General features: G+C 50.0%; 1 protein-coding gene across 1 annotated transcript; it reads right to left on the bottom strand.

Annotated features, from left to right (window-relative positions):
* Nucleotides 1-8263: 8263 nt before the first annotated feature.
* On the bottom strand, nucleotides 8264-9598 carry LOC109746974 (uncharacterized). Its single transcript, XM_020306098.4, has 3 exons — nucleotides 9471-9598; nucleotides 9126-9314; nucleotides 8264-9045 (listed from the first exon to the last, which is right to left on the bottom strand). Exons 2-3 carry the CDS (start codon nucleotides 9303-9305, stop codon nucleotides 8695-8697), a joined length of 531 nt encoding a protein of 176 aa, XP_020161687.1. The 5' UTR covers nucleotides 9306-9314; nucleotides 9471-9598; the 3' UTR covers nucleotides 8264-8694.
* Nucleotides 9599-16151: the final 6553 nt, after the last annotated feature.

Here is a 16151-nt window from a genome sequence, read left to right as displayed (position 1 = left end):
AGGATTGGAAGCTGCTCAGAACCGCAAATCCTAACTAGATCAGCCAAGAAATCAGGTTTAAGTTCGGGCTGTGCGGCACCATATACCGCCACCAGAGCCCAATTAAACCCATCAGCCTTCGACCGCACCCTAAACTTAACAGCAAAATCTCCCATGACCACACTTCGGCCTTCGAGTGAATCACATCTAACTCCGAGTAAGATCCCACCCGATCTTCCTCGCGGTGGCAGACAATGCCAGTCAAAATCAATACCGCCCGATAAAGTATTGAGAAATTGTGGCAAAAAATTATCTCTACCAGTTTCCGACAATGCGATAAAGTCCAACCTATGCTCGATTGACGCCTCTGCAAGAAACCTTCTTTTAGCCAAGTCTTTGAGACCTCTGCTATTCCAAAAGATTCCTTTCATATCTCGTCATGGAATTTTTTAGCCGTGCGGATCCTAGCACTCCTACGCACTGCGGACGTCGGGTAGATCTTCCGCTTCCATTTGCGTTTAGGAATGTTCTTACTCTCCAGCCGGTCCTCACAACCAGGCTTAGGAGGTCTTACTACAACATTCTTGAAACTCTCATCCTCCTCCGCAGTCTCAGGGAGGGGAGGAGCAAGATCCGCACAAAAATTATCAAGCACCCTGACCCCCAAAGCATCAATATCGGAATCATTCATGGGTTTAACCGCTGCTAAGTTACGAATCATCTCTAAAGCCCGCTCTGCCTCTAAATCCAGGATATCATTAACGGAATTTGAAATTTCACTATCATTACTACCTAGTGAAATTCCTAATTGGTTTGCATTATTAATAATCTCATCATTAGAAAAATGCAAGATGGAATTTGAGGTATTAACCGACATACCAGTAGTGACCTCAACGTCACGAAGCTTGGTCGCCCTCATGGCGCACCGCTGCTGTATGTCGTCAACCTCCGGATGATCCTGGAGAAGGCAACTCAACCGTTGCCCCTCAGAAATCGGGTATGGAATCCCACCGAACGCAATCACCTCCTCCCGAGTGATCCTGCTCGGGGTGGGGCCTCCTGCCTCACCCCGAACACGTAGCCGGTCAGCCTCCATCGACGAACCAGCTGGACCGCCGGAAAGCGGTGGGGCGCTCAACGGCACCGCCGACGTCGGTCGCGCCCCACGCTAGAGAGACGGCACCAAACCGGTGGATGGGGGAGCATGGGCCACCTGCCCGAGCTCCCCACCCACCCCGGCCCGCCGGCAAGAAGGACTCACAGTAGGGCCGGCCATCCTAGGCGCCCCAGGAGAAGAGGGCCCCGAGGCCACCTGCCCCGAGCCCCCTCCAGAATGTGGAACCGCCGCCTGCAGCTCCGGCCTTGCGAGAGGAGAAGAGGGTGCCGAGGCCACCTGCCCCGGACCCCCTCCCGAAGATAAAGCCTCCACCACCGAAACCTCGTCCACCACGATAGGAGAAGAGGGCGCCGAGGCCACCTGCCCCGAGCCCCCTTCATAAAGCGGAACCACCACCTGCAGCTCCATCATCGCGACAGAAGAAGAGGGAACCGAGACCACCAGCCCCGGACCCCCTCCCGAGGGAATGAACTCCACCGCCGGACCCTCGATCTGAGGAGAATCAACTATATGGGAGGGAGCCTCCTCCTCCTCTCCCCTGACCGAGATCGGCGAAGCCCCAAGGACGGGAGTCACAGCATCCTCAAAATCCAAAGCAGGTAACGTGTGCTCAAAAACCTCGTCAGACTCCACCCGCTCACTCCAAAGTCTCGGAGGTGCAGAAGCAGGCTCGAAAGACCCAAATCTCAGAGAAGTCGTAGGCACCAAGGAGGGTGGAACCGTCCCATCCCCAGTCGTCTGAGAAACGGACCCCAGTCCCTTGGACAACTCTCGTCCAGGATCATCGACCGGTATCTCCTTAGCTCCCGCGCTGTCATCTCCCTCGTGCATATCAACATCAGTCCCGTGAGCCGCCTCGGTGAACAGGCTCTCATCCTCAAACTCAATCACTAGGTTATAAATCTGGCCTCGATATGTCCACTTGACTGCATCAGGCACGAACTCAATGTCCAAAATACTAACCAGCAGACGAGCTAGCCCGTGAGCTCTGGTAAAAGCCATATCCACTCGCTCAGTTTTCCCCACCATAATGCCCAAGCTAGCCACGATCCTAGCATCCTGCATAGGCTTCGAGGGAGCCCCGAAAAAACGCAGCCAAGCCTGAGTAAGAGGCTTACCCTGAGGCTCAACCAGCTTCCACTCATGGAACTCGAGGATACCATCTGTACCCGGCATTTTGCACATCCCAAAACTCAGAAGTCTCTGCAAATCCTCCACCGAAGGGAACTCAACCCTAAACAACTTTGCCTCGAGACTGACAAGCTCCCACTGGAAGTCCCCTGGAGCTAACTCCCGGAGCCGCTGCACTATCTGGGTCTCAGAGACCTCTCCTCTGGTTACTTTGACAATCCCAGTGGTCATGCTCTGGCCTCGTCCGGAACCTCCCTCTCATTCGGAGACTCAAAGAACGTGAGTTCAGCACAGTACACTCCATACATCATAAGAGACGGTGCCTGATCTCGCAAAAGTGGACATTCCCCCGAGTCATGTGCCGGCTTGCCACAAGTATCACATAATTCAGCCACGCACTCAGCAATAAAATGACCCTTCTCGCCACAGCGATAGCATAACATTTTTTTCCTTCTTGCGCGCCCACTTGGACGCCCTATCCGAATCAGCCCTGTCTGACGCCTCCACAGACATAGACCCCATGGTCTCATTCCCAGGTACCTCAACATTAGCGAGTGCCGTCACCACCTCCATAGCCTGACTGGACAACACCGTCTCCTCGGCAGGCCCGCCAACGGCCGTCTGCTCGACCACAACGGTTGGAGGAGGTTGTCGTGAACGATACCGGCCACCTCGACCGCCTCGACCACCACGATGACCGCGGAAACCACCCCGGTGTCGATAACCCGGGCCAGACGCCCCTTCAACAAAACCACCCGTAGGACCCAGAAAAGGCCTCTCTATCGAACCATCGCTCTGCCAAGCATATCCCCGACCACCACCCGTGGATGAGGAGCCCCGGTGTTGACCATATCCATATGCATTATAACCGTCATCGCCCCATTGACCCCGGGGTGCACCCGTAGCATCTCCAACAGCCGTAGTTTGCGGCGGCGGTGCCTGCGTCAGCACCGGCGCAGCCCGAATCTGCGACGGCCGGGCGACAAAGTGAGGCGGCCTGGCGCCGTACTGAGGCGGCGCCGGTCGAGGCTGCATGCCGGTCGCTGGGGGCGGCGGCCTCGGTCCATGGGCCACACCACCCCTGCCCGCAGCAGCAATCGTGGCCGAGTTCGGCACCGGTGGACGAGGGGCGACGCTCACTCCACCTCGACCCGCCACCGGCTGCAGCACCGCAACCTGCACCGGAGGCCGAGCGCCCGGGATACCACCACCGCGCCCAACAGCGCCATGCGCCGCCCCGCCACCCACTTGCGGCCTAGGGACGGTCAACTCCGGGGCAGCCCGGCTGGCACCAGCGCCCGACAGCGGGGCAGTCCCACCGCGGCCAGCTCCCGGCGGCGAGGCGTTCCCACCGCGGCCAGCACCACCCGTCGCGGGATTTTTGCCAGATGGCGCAGCAGCCCCTCGGCCAGCCATGGCCACGAGGGGAGGGATGCGCCTAGCTCGTCCAGAACCACGCTCACGGAACCCCGGCCTGCCGCGTCGAGGAACCCTAGCCCGAGACGGCGGCAGAAACACTTGAGAAACGATCGTGCATGGGGCGTCACAGCGAAGAGGTGTAGGGATCGGGTTAGCTTGGGCCACATACCCAGCTAACCCCGGCCCATCTACTCTCTGGCCCAGCTCAATCAGAACCGGCCCATCCCCTCGCGCTCCCAGCTCGCGGCCCATGAGGCAATTCAAACGGTGCGCCCGCACCGCCGAGATCTCGATCGCCTGCACAGCCGGCGATGACGCCGAGGCCGCCGCCGGCGTCCGGGAAGCGATTGCCCGGCGCGCATTTTTCTTCTTTCTCTTAACTATAATCCAAGATTCCGGCCTAATCAAATCGAAAAGAGTAAGATTTGGAAGACTTACCTTCGGGAGGGGACCCTTCCACGGTCTGATTGCCGTCGCCGCCGTTCTCCGGTGAACTACGTGACGGATCATCTCTTTCTTCTCTCCCGCGTGCAGCCCAATTCTAGCCGGATCATCAGGTGGCAGAACACTGTCGATCGTCGTTGCCACCTCATCTTCGTCATACCCTGAATGAAAAAACTCACAGATTAGATCAGACGGAGTCGGTGACGGTGGAGAAGCCGCCGGGATCCCATCGCCGTCGCCGTCCGCATCCTCCTCGTCGGAATCTGCAAGGGCCCAAAACCGGCCTCCAACACGCCGGCGATCACCGGCGGCTAGGGACGTCGCAGCCGCGGTCGCGCCCATGGTCGCCCGCCCGATCGCAGTCGCCATCCTCACAAGAAACTAAGTAGGGAGTAAAAACCGAAATTCACCCAAAAAAAACCCTAGCTAGCCTGCTCGTTCTGATTAGCTGCACGGCCAGTTTAAGAAACTATAGCTAGTGTGATTTCTACGCATGTAATAATAACCCCGGCTTCCTGCACGGTGCACCATCCACACCGTACCACTCCGACGACTGGCGGTGGCTCATCCACATTTGGATCAGCTAGCTAGTACAATGATTTGACTGAATTGTTTGGTTTAGTTAATATTTTCTGACGCTTGGATGAGTTACATTGTTGTCGTCATCGATTAGGTTTATGAGGAGCCACTCATCAACTTATGTCAAGAATGGGAGGTGAAGCTCCACTAAAGGTGCAAACGGTTCGATTCCACCCCTTGTCAAAGGAAGGAAAAACACCAATGGCGATATGTATCTACCAAGTAAAGTGGCGAGGAATTGCTGCCCCCATTCTTTTCGAATACAGCCTCTGCATTTGCATTTGGGGCATGATTCGTGACTTTATAGGCATCATTCATATGGGCGTCCATGCTTGGGCGAATTTCAACTCGGCTGAGGATTGATTATATCACATCATTTTTTTTTTACTGGGATTATATCACATCATTGTGCTACATGGAAGTTGTTCTGGAGTTATGTCCTCACTGGTCATGCCTGTGTTTAGGGATTTTTTTTTGAGGAGGAGGTTAAACCCCGGCCTCTGCATCATTTTTTATAAAACCCCCGAAACTTTATTCATTGGAAATAAGCAATACATTGTTTATGAGAATCGGTATAATTTCAATTAAGAGCTCCTCAAACCAATTATTAGAAGTTAAAGAAAATCTAGCTAATCTAGGATTTTCGAGTTCACTATTTTTTTTTCGAAACTCACAAGGTTTTTTCAAATACGTGATTTTTTTGGATTGGTGAGTTATTTTCAAATTCAAGAACCATTTTCGAGTTTACATTTTTTTTCAAATCATGATTTTTTAGATTTCACAAACATCATCAAATTCATGAACATTTTACGATATATAATTTGTTTAAAATGAATGATTTTCTAAAATTTGAATAATCGTTCTCATAAATTGACTGATACACGAGTAGATATTGCGAACGGGCACAGCTATGTCCCGCCTGCTGCGAGGCATTAGCTTGCCTCGCCTCAAGGCAACCGTCTCATGCGAGGCAGTAGCTGACTTCATGTTTTTTTCTTCTTCTTTTGTTTAGCTTTTCTGTTTCTAATTTTTATTATATTTTTAATCTTTTGCTTTTTCAAAAAGAGTTAATCATGTATTTGAGAAAATCTTAAACGTGTTTTAAAAAAGTTCCTGATATACACAAAAAGTAGACAATGTGTATAAAACATCTTCATCAAAACATGTATTTAATTTTTTTATACATGTATAAAAAACTCAGGTGTATACGAAAAATGTACAATGTGTATGAGAAAAGTAAACATCAAAACATATGTGTAAAGTAATTTTATATTGCATATGAAAATGATTAAAACTGTAGAAAAATATTTTACATGTATAAGAAAAATGTATAGTATGTATTAAAAAAGTAGACATCAAAAAATATATTTGAAAAAAATCTTAATCATATATTCGAAAATTTCTAAACATGTATAAAAAACATTTCTAATGTATACAAAAAATATATAAATGTATACAAAAAATGTAGACATGTGTGGAAAAATACTTGACATCTAAGAGTATATTTGAGTTTTTTTGTTAATTATCTACTTGCATTTTTTTATCATGTGTAAATCTTTTTCCTAAAGTATTCAAAAAGTGTACAGCATGTGCGAAAAATAAACATTAAAAGATATAATAAGATAAAATTAATCATGTATTTTGAAAATGTTTAAAGTTTGCAAATAAATGTCCCTAACGTATACCAAAAAAAGTGAAGAAAACCAAAGAATGAAATATGAACAAAGCTAAGAAAAGAGAAATAAAAAAACAGGCTATAACGATGAAAAAAGGATAAAAAGCATCAACAGATAAACCTACGCTAAAGTCTTGGGCCAACCCGCTATTTCCCGTAGGCGATTTATAATAGGAATCAATACGGACGGGAAATACCCTCTCGTGATCGTGAACAACCGAAGCTAGCGATCAAACTAATGGGCTGCAGCCCGTTCAGAGATCGTGCGAGCGCTAGTCTATTCGGGAGCCCATGAAACGACGTGGGATCTCCGAGAGTAACTAATTGAGGGGTACCCCTGCGAGAGCCTCTCAAGGGTCACTTTGGCTTCTCAGCCGTCGCCATATGCCGTGTGCTGGTTGCTTCTTCAGGTTTCCTTTTTCTTTTTCTGTACATGTTTTCGAGTTTTAAATGATTTTTTTTCGGATTTTCAGCTTCTCGTTTTTCCCCGCTTTTCCCTAGGTTCTGGCAAAAAAAAATCAAATTTTTATGCAGAAAATATGTTCTTTTTTCTGCAAGAGGCACAGATTTGTTTTTCATGGACGTACAAGTTTGCTTCTGCGAGAGGCACATCTGTGTCTCTCGAAAAAGGAAAAAAATACGTTTTTTTCTCCACGAGAGACACAATTTTGTTTCTCGTGGAGACACAGATTTGCTTTGCGAGAGATGCCTCTCGAAAACAGAAAAAATGTGTTATTTTCTTCAAAAGAGATAAAGATTTGCTTCTTATGGAGGTACGATTTTGTATCTGTGAGAGGCTTAGCTATGCCTCATGGAAAAGTAAAAAAAACCACAGTTTTTTCCTCGAGAAGCATAGATTTGCTTCTCGTGCAGGTACATATTTGCTTTCATGAGAGGCACAATTGTGCCTCATGTAAAAGGGAAAAACACCTTTTTTTCTTTCTTTTGCGAGAGGCACAGATTTGCTTCTCGCGAGGCACATATTTGCTTCCACAAGAAGTACAACTCCTCTCCGAAAAGGAAAAAAATCAGGCTTCCGGCTTGGTTTATTTTTCTTTCAGTTTTTTTCTTTTGTAATGCAGTGCGACGTTTAATTATTCATGGAGCAACAAATTTCTTGTATTACTCTCACACGATGTAGTAAAATTCTTGTAAGCCATTTACACTTATGATAGAAATTTTGCTTGATGTGGTTGTTAGACAATGTAATTCTCTATGTGGGTAATACAAGTAATTTCATCAAAAAAAGGTTTCAACTAGTGTGATTTCTCGAGAGTAGTTGTTTTGTTCTTTCTATCGCCTTTGTGGTGTTTATACATAACTTTAACCCCTTCTTAATTAATGAAAACAAGCCACAGGTTTTGCCCTGAGTTTCAGAAGAAAAAACTCCCCGGTCAGTTAACCACAAGGAGTGTAGTAACATATGTGGATGCATCATATTTGTCTTGCAGACTGAAACCAAGGTAATTCCTTTTTCAGATTGTACTAGAAGATAGTGTCTTTGATTCAGTGGATATCGAGTTAGCACTTGCGACTATATTAGAATAGGTTAGTCATGTCTTAGTTAACTACGATCGGACTGAGGCTCGCACCATTTATTGGTTGCAACTGCCGCATGATTGTATTTCGCAACTTATGTTAGCTGACTATATATAACCCTTTACATGAGCAATAAAGATCTCACATTAGTCATAAGAAAAGAATTTGTAGCCTCAACATGACATCAAGTGTGTTTGGTTGAGCTGTGGATTTTGAAAAATCTTATGTGAGTCGTGAGAAAGTTGTTGTGAGGTGAGAATTGTGGAAAAGTTGGAAGTTGTCTGATGGGAAAACTGTGAAACTAAAAGCTCGAATTATACACTGCAGCAGCAATTTCAGCAACATCAATTTTTTTTCTTCTTGAAAAGGAGCAACATCCATTATACCGAAACTGGTGCCAAATAAGCATATAACTCATGTCTGACGATCACATATAGAGAAAATTAAGGTCGAATACATCAAACATAGCCACAATCTATCCAGTCTAATTATATAGCCAGCAAAGCATTGACCAAATGGACTCGATCTAGATATTAACACTACACCAGCTACTAGATTCGCAAATACGGCACTACTCCATGAATCGTCACAGCAGAACTAATGCATACTCCACGCTCTCATCAGACGTGGTGAGCTGATCCACGAACATGATCCATCAACCGTCACAGCAGAATTAATGCATACTCTAGATTACTCCTAGAACTACGCTCTCATCAGTAATATCAGTACCTCACGAGCTGATCCACGAACATGAGCCCTTGCAGCTTGCTGCTAGCTGAACTAGCTAGTAGGTTGCGTACCTACTAGTGCACTACTGCTTGCCCCACCCATCACCTCGAAGGAGGTCAGACAGGCAGGTCAGGTCGCACACCAGGATGAGGCAGATGACCACGGTAAAAAAGATCTTGCCGAAGATGTATCCTGGGTCGGCGGCGAGGAAGATCCAGACGGCGCCGGCGTACATGCAATGGAAGAGGAAGGTGACGGCGAGCGCGAGGTAGGCGAGGGCGCGGCGGGCCCGGCGACGGCGGCATGGGAGCAGCAGCGCCAGCGCCGCCGCGGCCGCCTGGGTTGGGGCACAGCACAGAATCCCGATCGAGAGGGCGGCTAACCAGGCGGACTCCGCGTCCGTCAGCTCAACGCACGGCAGAATGGAGGAGAGCTGCAGAGTAACACCATATATCAGCTTGGCGCAATGGGAAGCTGTCAAGGGACATGCGAGCGAGAGGGGTAGGTAGTTACCTGGCTGCACGACACGTCGAAGTAGTCGACGGCTATGTAGCCGACTGCTGTGCTGAAGACGATGGCGAGGGCGTTGTGGAGCGCATATACGCAGGCCAGTGCGACGTGGACATCATCGAGGACCTTCTTCTTGGCCGCGCTCAGAGGCAGCAGATCAGGGGTCTTGCCGTCCATGGACATCGATCCAAGCTAGGTAGGTAGGATATGAGTAGGACAACGTAGTTTAGTTCCCCTTCTCTAAGACTCTAACTTCATGTCGCCATTCAACAGGAAAGGAAGAAGAAGGAGGAGGAGAAGAAGAAGAAAAGCACATCAGCGAGATTGACGGAGATGGAGGGGACTCACAGGAGTTCTTTCTACCTAGCTTGTCAGCTTGGTGTCTTCGTTCTGAAAGGGCTCGAGCTGCAATTACAGAGCACAAGGACGACGCCAGTGGTGGAGGGGCTCCTGTTTAAGTGCCCGAGCAGCGCAGCAGCGAGAGAGAGGGAGCAAAGCGACGTGGGACCGCCCCAACACCAACTACGTGTCGAGCAGCCGCAGCCTGAGCTGCACACACACACACACACACACATGAGTGTCCGGTGCGACATGTGACGGTCTCATCTCAGGGCAGTGACAAGGGAAACTACCGCGAAGTTGCCCCTATACCCTCTTTGGCAATGGAGTGGGACGCCTCATTTCTTTGCAGGTGTACAAAAACGTGAACGAACTCAGCACGCGCACATGCATTTTGATCAGTCACACCACTCCTTGGCGTTGGCTCCTCCACATTTTGATTAGCTAGTTTTTTTTTTTTCAAAAAGAGGTTGATCCCCGGCCTCTGCATTAGAACGATGCATACGGCCATATTATTAATAAGCAAAAGGTTCAACGTAAGTCTTCAAGTCTAAAAAAAGAACGAAAAAGGCTCACAAAGAGCTAACAAAATACAGGAAAGCCACAACCGGCCGGCATAAAAAAATAGGAACATTAAATGCTTATCCTATTAAATGACCGCCATCCAAACCGGTTGAAGAAGATAGCCCGTGATACCGTCTCTCATCGGATAGATCCAGTAACCATACACTCCCTGGCCTCCGTCGGAATGAGTAGCGACGACATACGGATCAGTGCAGTGGCTCGGAAAATAACCTGCAAGAAATGAATATTTGTTGTTATGTGAAAAACCAAATCGTTTCTGCAGTTCCAGACTGCCCATAATAAAGCACACACTCCTACACGGATGTGTCCCGCTGTTTCTGAATCTATCCATCCCGTCTAGCCACGTCCCAAGTAACGTGTTGATAGTATTCGGAGGAGTAATATTAAATGCTATATGAACCGACCACCACAATTTTTTTGCCAAAGGACTGTCAAGAAAGAGGTGTTTGATGGATTCATCACTATCACAGAAACTACATCTTGTAGATCCTGTCCAGTTGCGTTTTGCCAAATTATCCTTAGTTAAAATGACTTGTTTATGGACAAACCACATAAACACTTTAATTTTCAAAGGTACTTTGACTTTCCAAACATGTTTCGAACGAGGAATAGAGCTAGAGTTGATAACGTCCAAATACATGGATTTAACCGAAAACTCTCCCTTCTTAGCTAGTTTACAGCACAACTGATCGGGCTGTTGAGATAGCTGAACATCCATCAATCTTCTCACGAGATGGAGCCAGGCTTCCCAACGGTTTCCCGCTAGCGTCCTCCTAAATTGAATATTGAGAGGAATGGATTGTAGTACTGTTGCAACGTAAGCGTCTCTTCGCTGAACAATACTATAGAGAGAAGGATATTGGATTGCAAGGGGCGTCTCCCCTAGCCACGTATCCTCCCAGAATCTCGTGGTAGTACCATTTCCAACTATAAACTTTGTCCTGTTGAAAAAGACTAAATTTACTCTCATCAGTCCTTTCCAAAAAGGCGAGTCAGTCGGCCTCACCATCACCTGGGACAAGGTTTTTGATTGAAGGTACTTATTACGGAGAATCTGAGCCCATGTAGCATCCGTCTCTACAGATAGCTTATACAACCACTTGCTGAGAAGACACTACCAGAATAACCGGCGATGCCGACGGCCAAATCTAAGCCGACGGCCCCGTTGGCATAGATAGGTGTATCCCGACGACCCAGCTCAAGCCGTCGGCATATATCCATCTATGCCGACGGGGGCCGTCGGCATAGGTCGTCCGTGGGCATCGCAAGAAATATGCCTACGGCGGCCGTCGACATATCATGTGGGCCCGGCTACCCGGGCGGCGACGACCGTTTGACGACGTGACGCCTACGCCGATGGGCTAAGAGTGGCCATCGGCATAGTTATGCGTACGTCATCGATCCGCGTCGTCCGCCACGTCATCGATCCGAGCCGCTCGCCGGTCCGTGGAGTGGCGGCCGTCGGCATAGGCCTGGCCCATGGCCCTTGCCACGTCACCGATCCACGCACTACGCCATGTCATCGATCCAGGGCTCTACCGTTTCGTGGCCGTAGCTATGCCGACGGCATTGCCGTAGGCATAGATTTCTAATAATATTTTAATATTTTATTTATTTTCTCTTTTTTTCCTTTTTATTTTTTTCCAAAACTAATTTGATTAACTTAAATGTGCCTTATGTACAGAAAACATATCTCGATTATATATATATGTCGATTGCCCCCCCACACGGGCCTTGCTTCCGTCGTGTCACGGAGAGGGGAGACGGGACGGGGTACCTGGGGGGTAGCAATGCCGCCAGGTGTTGCGGTGGGCCCTCCTACGCTTGTGGAAGTGTGGTGGCAGGCGCAGGCCCCCCGCACGGGGCTCCGGGGTGTGCCTCCCTCACGGGCGTCGCTGCCGCTGTGTCCCGAAGGGGAGAAACAGCCACGTCGGGCCGACACAGAGGGAATCTTGGGGTGGGTTGGGCCGGGACGGTGTTGGGAGGTGTAGCTATGGGCTGGGCTATGACAACCATGTGAAAAGGTCCATCGGTCAAACTTCGTCCGGTGAAAGTCAAAGGGCTAGATCTGGCGGTCTTGGGGCTTCGTGGTGTGGCCCCCCCTCCAGGGACGGCAGTGCCGCCGTCACTTGGAGGGGGGATCGTGCGGGTGCGGTAGAACCGGAGGGAATCTACTGGTGGGGTGGGTCCAGACCGTGTTCGGGGATGTTGCTATGGGCTGAACTATCGCAACCAGGTGGAAGAGTGCACTGGTCAAAGCCCGTCCGGCGAAAGTCAAAGGGCTAGATCATCTGGTCAACTGGGATTCAGGGTGGCCTTCGGGGTGTAGCTTTGCCACCGAAACATTGCACAGATCGTGATGCATGTGTGAAAGTGTTATGGCATGCGTAGACGCCCGTCTTGGGGCTCCGTGGTGTGGTCACCCCTCCACGGACTCCACGGACGGCAGTGCCGCCGTCACTTCGAGGGGGGAATCGTGCGGGTGCGGTAGAACCGGAGGGAATCTAGTGGTGGGTTGGGTCCAGACCGTGTTCGGGGATGTTGCTATGGGCTGACCTATTGCAACCAGGTGGAAGAGTCCACCGATCAAAACCCGTCCGACGAAAGTCAAAGGGCTAGATCTACTGGTCAACTGGGATTCGGGGTGGCCTTCGGGGTGTAGCTATGCCACCGAAACATCGCACGGGTCGTGATGCATGTGTGAAAGTGTTGTGGCATGGGTAGACGCCCGTCTTGGGGCTCCGTGGTGTGGCCCCCCTCCAGGGACGGCAGTGCCGCCGTCACTTGGAGGGGGGGATGGTGCGGGTGCGGTGGAACCGGAGGGAATCTAGTGTTGGATTGGGTCCAGACCGTGTTCGGGGATGTTGCTATGGGCTGACCTATCGCAACCAGGTGGAAGAGTGCACTGGTCAAAGCCCGTCCGGCGAAAGTCAAAGGGCTAGATCATCTGGTCAACTGGGATTCGGGGTGGCCTTCGGGGTGTAGCTATGCCACCGAAACATCGCACGGGTCCTAATGCATGTGTGAAAGTGTTGTGGCATGCGTAGACGCCCGTCTTGGGGGCTCCGTGGTGTGGTCCCCCCTCCACGGACGGCAGTGCCGCCATCACTTGGAGGGGGGAATCGTGCGGGTGCGGTAGAACCGGAGGGAATCTAGTGGTGGGTTGGGTCCAGACCATGTTCGGGGATGTTGCTATGGGCTGGCCTATCGCAACCAGGTGGAAGAGTCCATCGGTCAAAGCCCGTCCGGTGAAAGTCAAAGGGCTAGATCTACTGGTCAACGGGGATTCGGGGTGGCCTTCGGGGTGTAGTTATGCCACCGAAACAACTCTATTTGAAACCTGTATAGAGCCATTTTCCTCAGCCCTCGACCCCTGGCCGTAAAATGGCCTGGGTGGTGGTGTGATAATCTGTAAGATTGCGTTCGACGTATCAATCAGATTTTAGTGAATATAATCCGTCTCCAGTATTCGCTTTTCTGCGTAGAAACGTACCCTACTTCTTCGGTTGTTTCACGTGGACACCTCGGCACAAATCGCTAGGGGCTCGATACGGCAACATATGGGTTGCCGAAAAAGTTCGAACAGCTCTATAGCATAGTTCGGCGTCATGAGTTTGGCATTATGTGCATCAGCTCCGAATCATGTCTTTGGTCAATAGTTGGGTTGCCCGGCTCCTGTGCTTGCTACCATACGTTCCTCCTTATCGGCTAGGGTAGTAAAGGCAAAACTACTGTGATTGTGTTTCCGGTTCACCTGGTCAAACACCTCAGTAGAGAAAGCCGAAAACTGACCGTCATGATGCGGCGAGAGCTGGTCAACCACTCGGTGACTTATTAGAATCTTTTGCGATTCCTTCCGTATTACATGAAGGACCATTTTTTCTGGTTACCTATGTAATGCAACCGTATTCGGATAACTGTGTACATACCAGGGGCTACATCGTAGACCCACCGTAAAGCTCCTATGGCTAAGTGAAGGTGTTAAAGCCCTATAGTCTGATTGCCTAGTTTGCCGCACTGACACCTCCGTTCCGGACCAAGACGTTGGGTCAAGAGTGATCAGGTGCTATTTCGAAGACCCTCGTATTATGCGAGGGGGCCGAAGCCGACGACTGGCAAACTTTCAGGTTATAAGAAACGACCGCACATGAGGAAATCATAGCAAAGGTATATAAAACAACTTTCATGTATCACAATATTGTTTTCACAATTCTGGTACATTTATTCAAATATAATATCCTTCGAGCACTGACCCTCTATTAAGCGGGCGCCCTCTAGGACGTCCTCCAAATAATGCTCTGGCGTGCGATGGTCCTTGCCTCCGGGCAGACCCTTGGTTGCAACATCGGTGGCCTTCATCTTTGCCCAGTACATTTTGACGCGTGCAAAGGCCATCCGGGCACCTTCTATTCACACCGACCGCTTGACGGCGTCAATACGCGGCACTGCATCGACAAGTCGTTGCACCAAACCGAAATAGCTTCTCGGAACAGGTTCGGCTGGCCATAGCCGGACCACGACTTCCTTCATGACAGCTCCGGACATCTTGTGTAGCTTGGCCCACTGGGCCATCTGTTCATTCAGCAGCGCCGGACGCCTTGCCACGTTGAATTGTGACCAGAAAAGCCTCTCCGCAGCACGTCCCTCCTGTGCTTGGAAGAACTACGCCGCGTCGGAAACACTCTTCGGCAGATCCAAGAACGCGTCTGGAGAACTCCACATTTGGTTAAGCAGAGCATACTTTGGGTCGCCGAACTTAGTCTGTAAAAGAAAGGGCTTACCAGGCGCTATCTCCCCAGCCTGTCGGATCTTCTCCCGAGCCGCTCTGGATTCGGATCGTGCTTCCTTCGCCTCTAGTAAGGCTTTGTCGAGTTTTGCTGCCTTGGCTTTGTTATCCTCCTCGAGGGATTTGCATCTGCTAGTGGCATCCTTCAGCTCCTGCTCCATGGTAGATATTCTCTCCTGGCACTGGCACTGAGCGGCCCGTTCGGCCTTTAAATCCGCAGCCGCCTTCTTGGCAGCCGCGTCGCTCACTCTGGCCTGCTCCTTGGCCCGGGCAAGTTCAGCCCAAAGGGTCTCAACCGCGGCAGTACCATCTACAGTTATGCATGTCACAGTATATGATTTTCAGCTTCGTGCTCATACTAGTATACATGCATAAACAAGCTGCCCCAACACATACCTTGTGCCTCGTCGAGCCGCCTGTTAATAAGAGTGATGTCCTCATCAGCTAACTCAAGTTTTTGCTTTAGATCTGCAACTTCCGTAGCTTGGGCGGTCGCCATGGACGTAGCATCCTGTGTTCAAATTAATTAGGTTACTTCCTGAGCATATCTTTTTGATCCTCTGATCGCCTCCCTGTGGAAGCCGACTAGAGCATCAGGGGCTACTACCTATACACAGGCGCTTTGTGCATGAAAAAATTGTTAAGCTATTACATTGCATACCCCGAGGCCTCTCAACAGACCCATGAAAGCTTCATTCAATCCGCTTCTCGCGGACAGAACCCTTTCAACTACCGTACCCATTAAGGTACGATGTTCCTCTAAGATGGACACACTTTGTAATGTGCCCATCAGAGTATCCGGCACCTCCGGATTCCTGGAGGCTGCTGCGGGAGTATGCATTCCCTTCAAAGGGATACGCCTACTCAAACCTGGAGTCGTCTTCGGCTGTAAGCCAGATAGTTCGGGGCCCTCATTGGTGGCCCCCGTAGGGGTTATGCCCCCTGGGCTCTTGATGATCGAGTACCATCCTCGGGCGTTGTCTTCATAGTCTCCCACGCCGCTTGACGGCCAGGGGAGATCTTCCGGGATGACACCTCGATGTTGTCCGCCCTAAGGGGCGAGGAAGCATGAGAAAGCGTCTCGCTTTCCATCATCCCCGGAGACAAGTCCCCTGATGAACAGGACTGTGGGGTGGACCGTGGACCGAACTGCAAGCATATAATTTTAATGTTACCCCTGCAACCCGAAAAAGAACGGGATATGTTTAGAGCATCCTTGTTCACTTACGATTCGGCAAGGGGCTTGTCCCTAGAGAGGTGCCTTGTGATGACATCGGCTTCGGAACCCGAACCATATGGTAGGGATGTCTTCCCTCTCT

This window comes from Aegilops tauschii, chromosome 3, assembly GCF_002575655.3.
Source record: "Aegilops tauschii subsp. strangulata cultivar AL8/78 chromosome 3, Aet v6.0, whole genome shotgun sequence".
NCBI classification, from domain to species: domain Eukaryota; kingdom Viridiplantae; phylum Streptophyta; class Magnoliopsida; order Poales; family Poaceae; genus Aegilops; species Aegilops tauschii.
The sequence above is the reverse complement of the archived record's forward strand: the minus strand, read 5'-3'. Positions and strand labels throughout refer to the sequence as shown.

Excerpts from the sequence above, each read along its gene's own strand:
- LOC109746974 (XM_020306098.4), bottom strand. The coding sequence starts at position 9,305 with ATGTCCATGGACGGCAAGACCCCTGATCTGCTGCCTCTGAGCGCGGCC. Across the intron at positions 9,046-9,125 it reads TCGACGTGTCGTGCAGCCAG|CTCTCCTCCATTCTGCCGTG; the intron begins GTAACTACCTAC and ends GTTACTCTGCAG.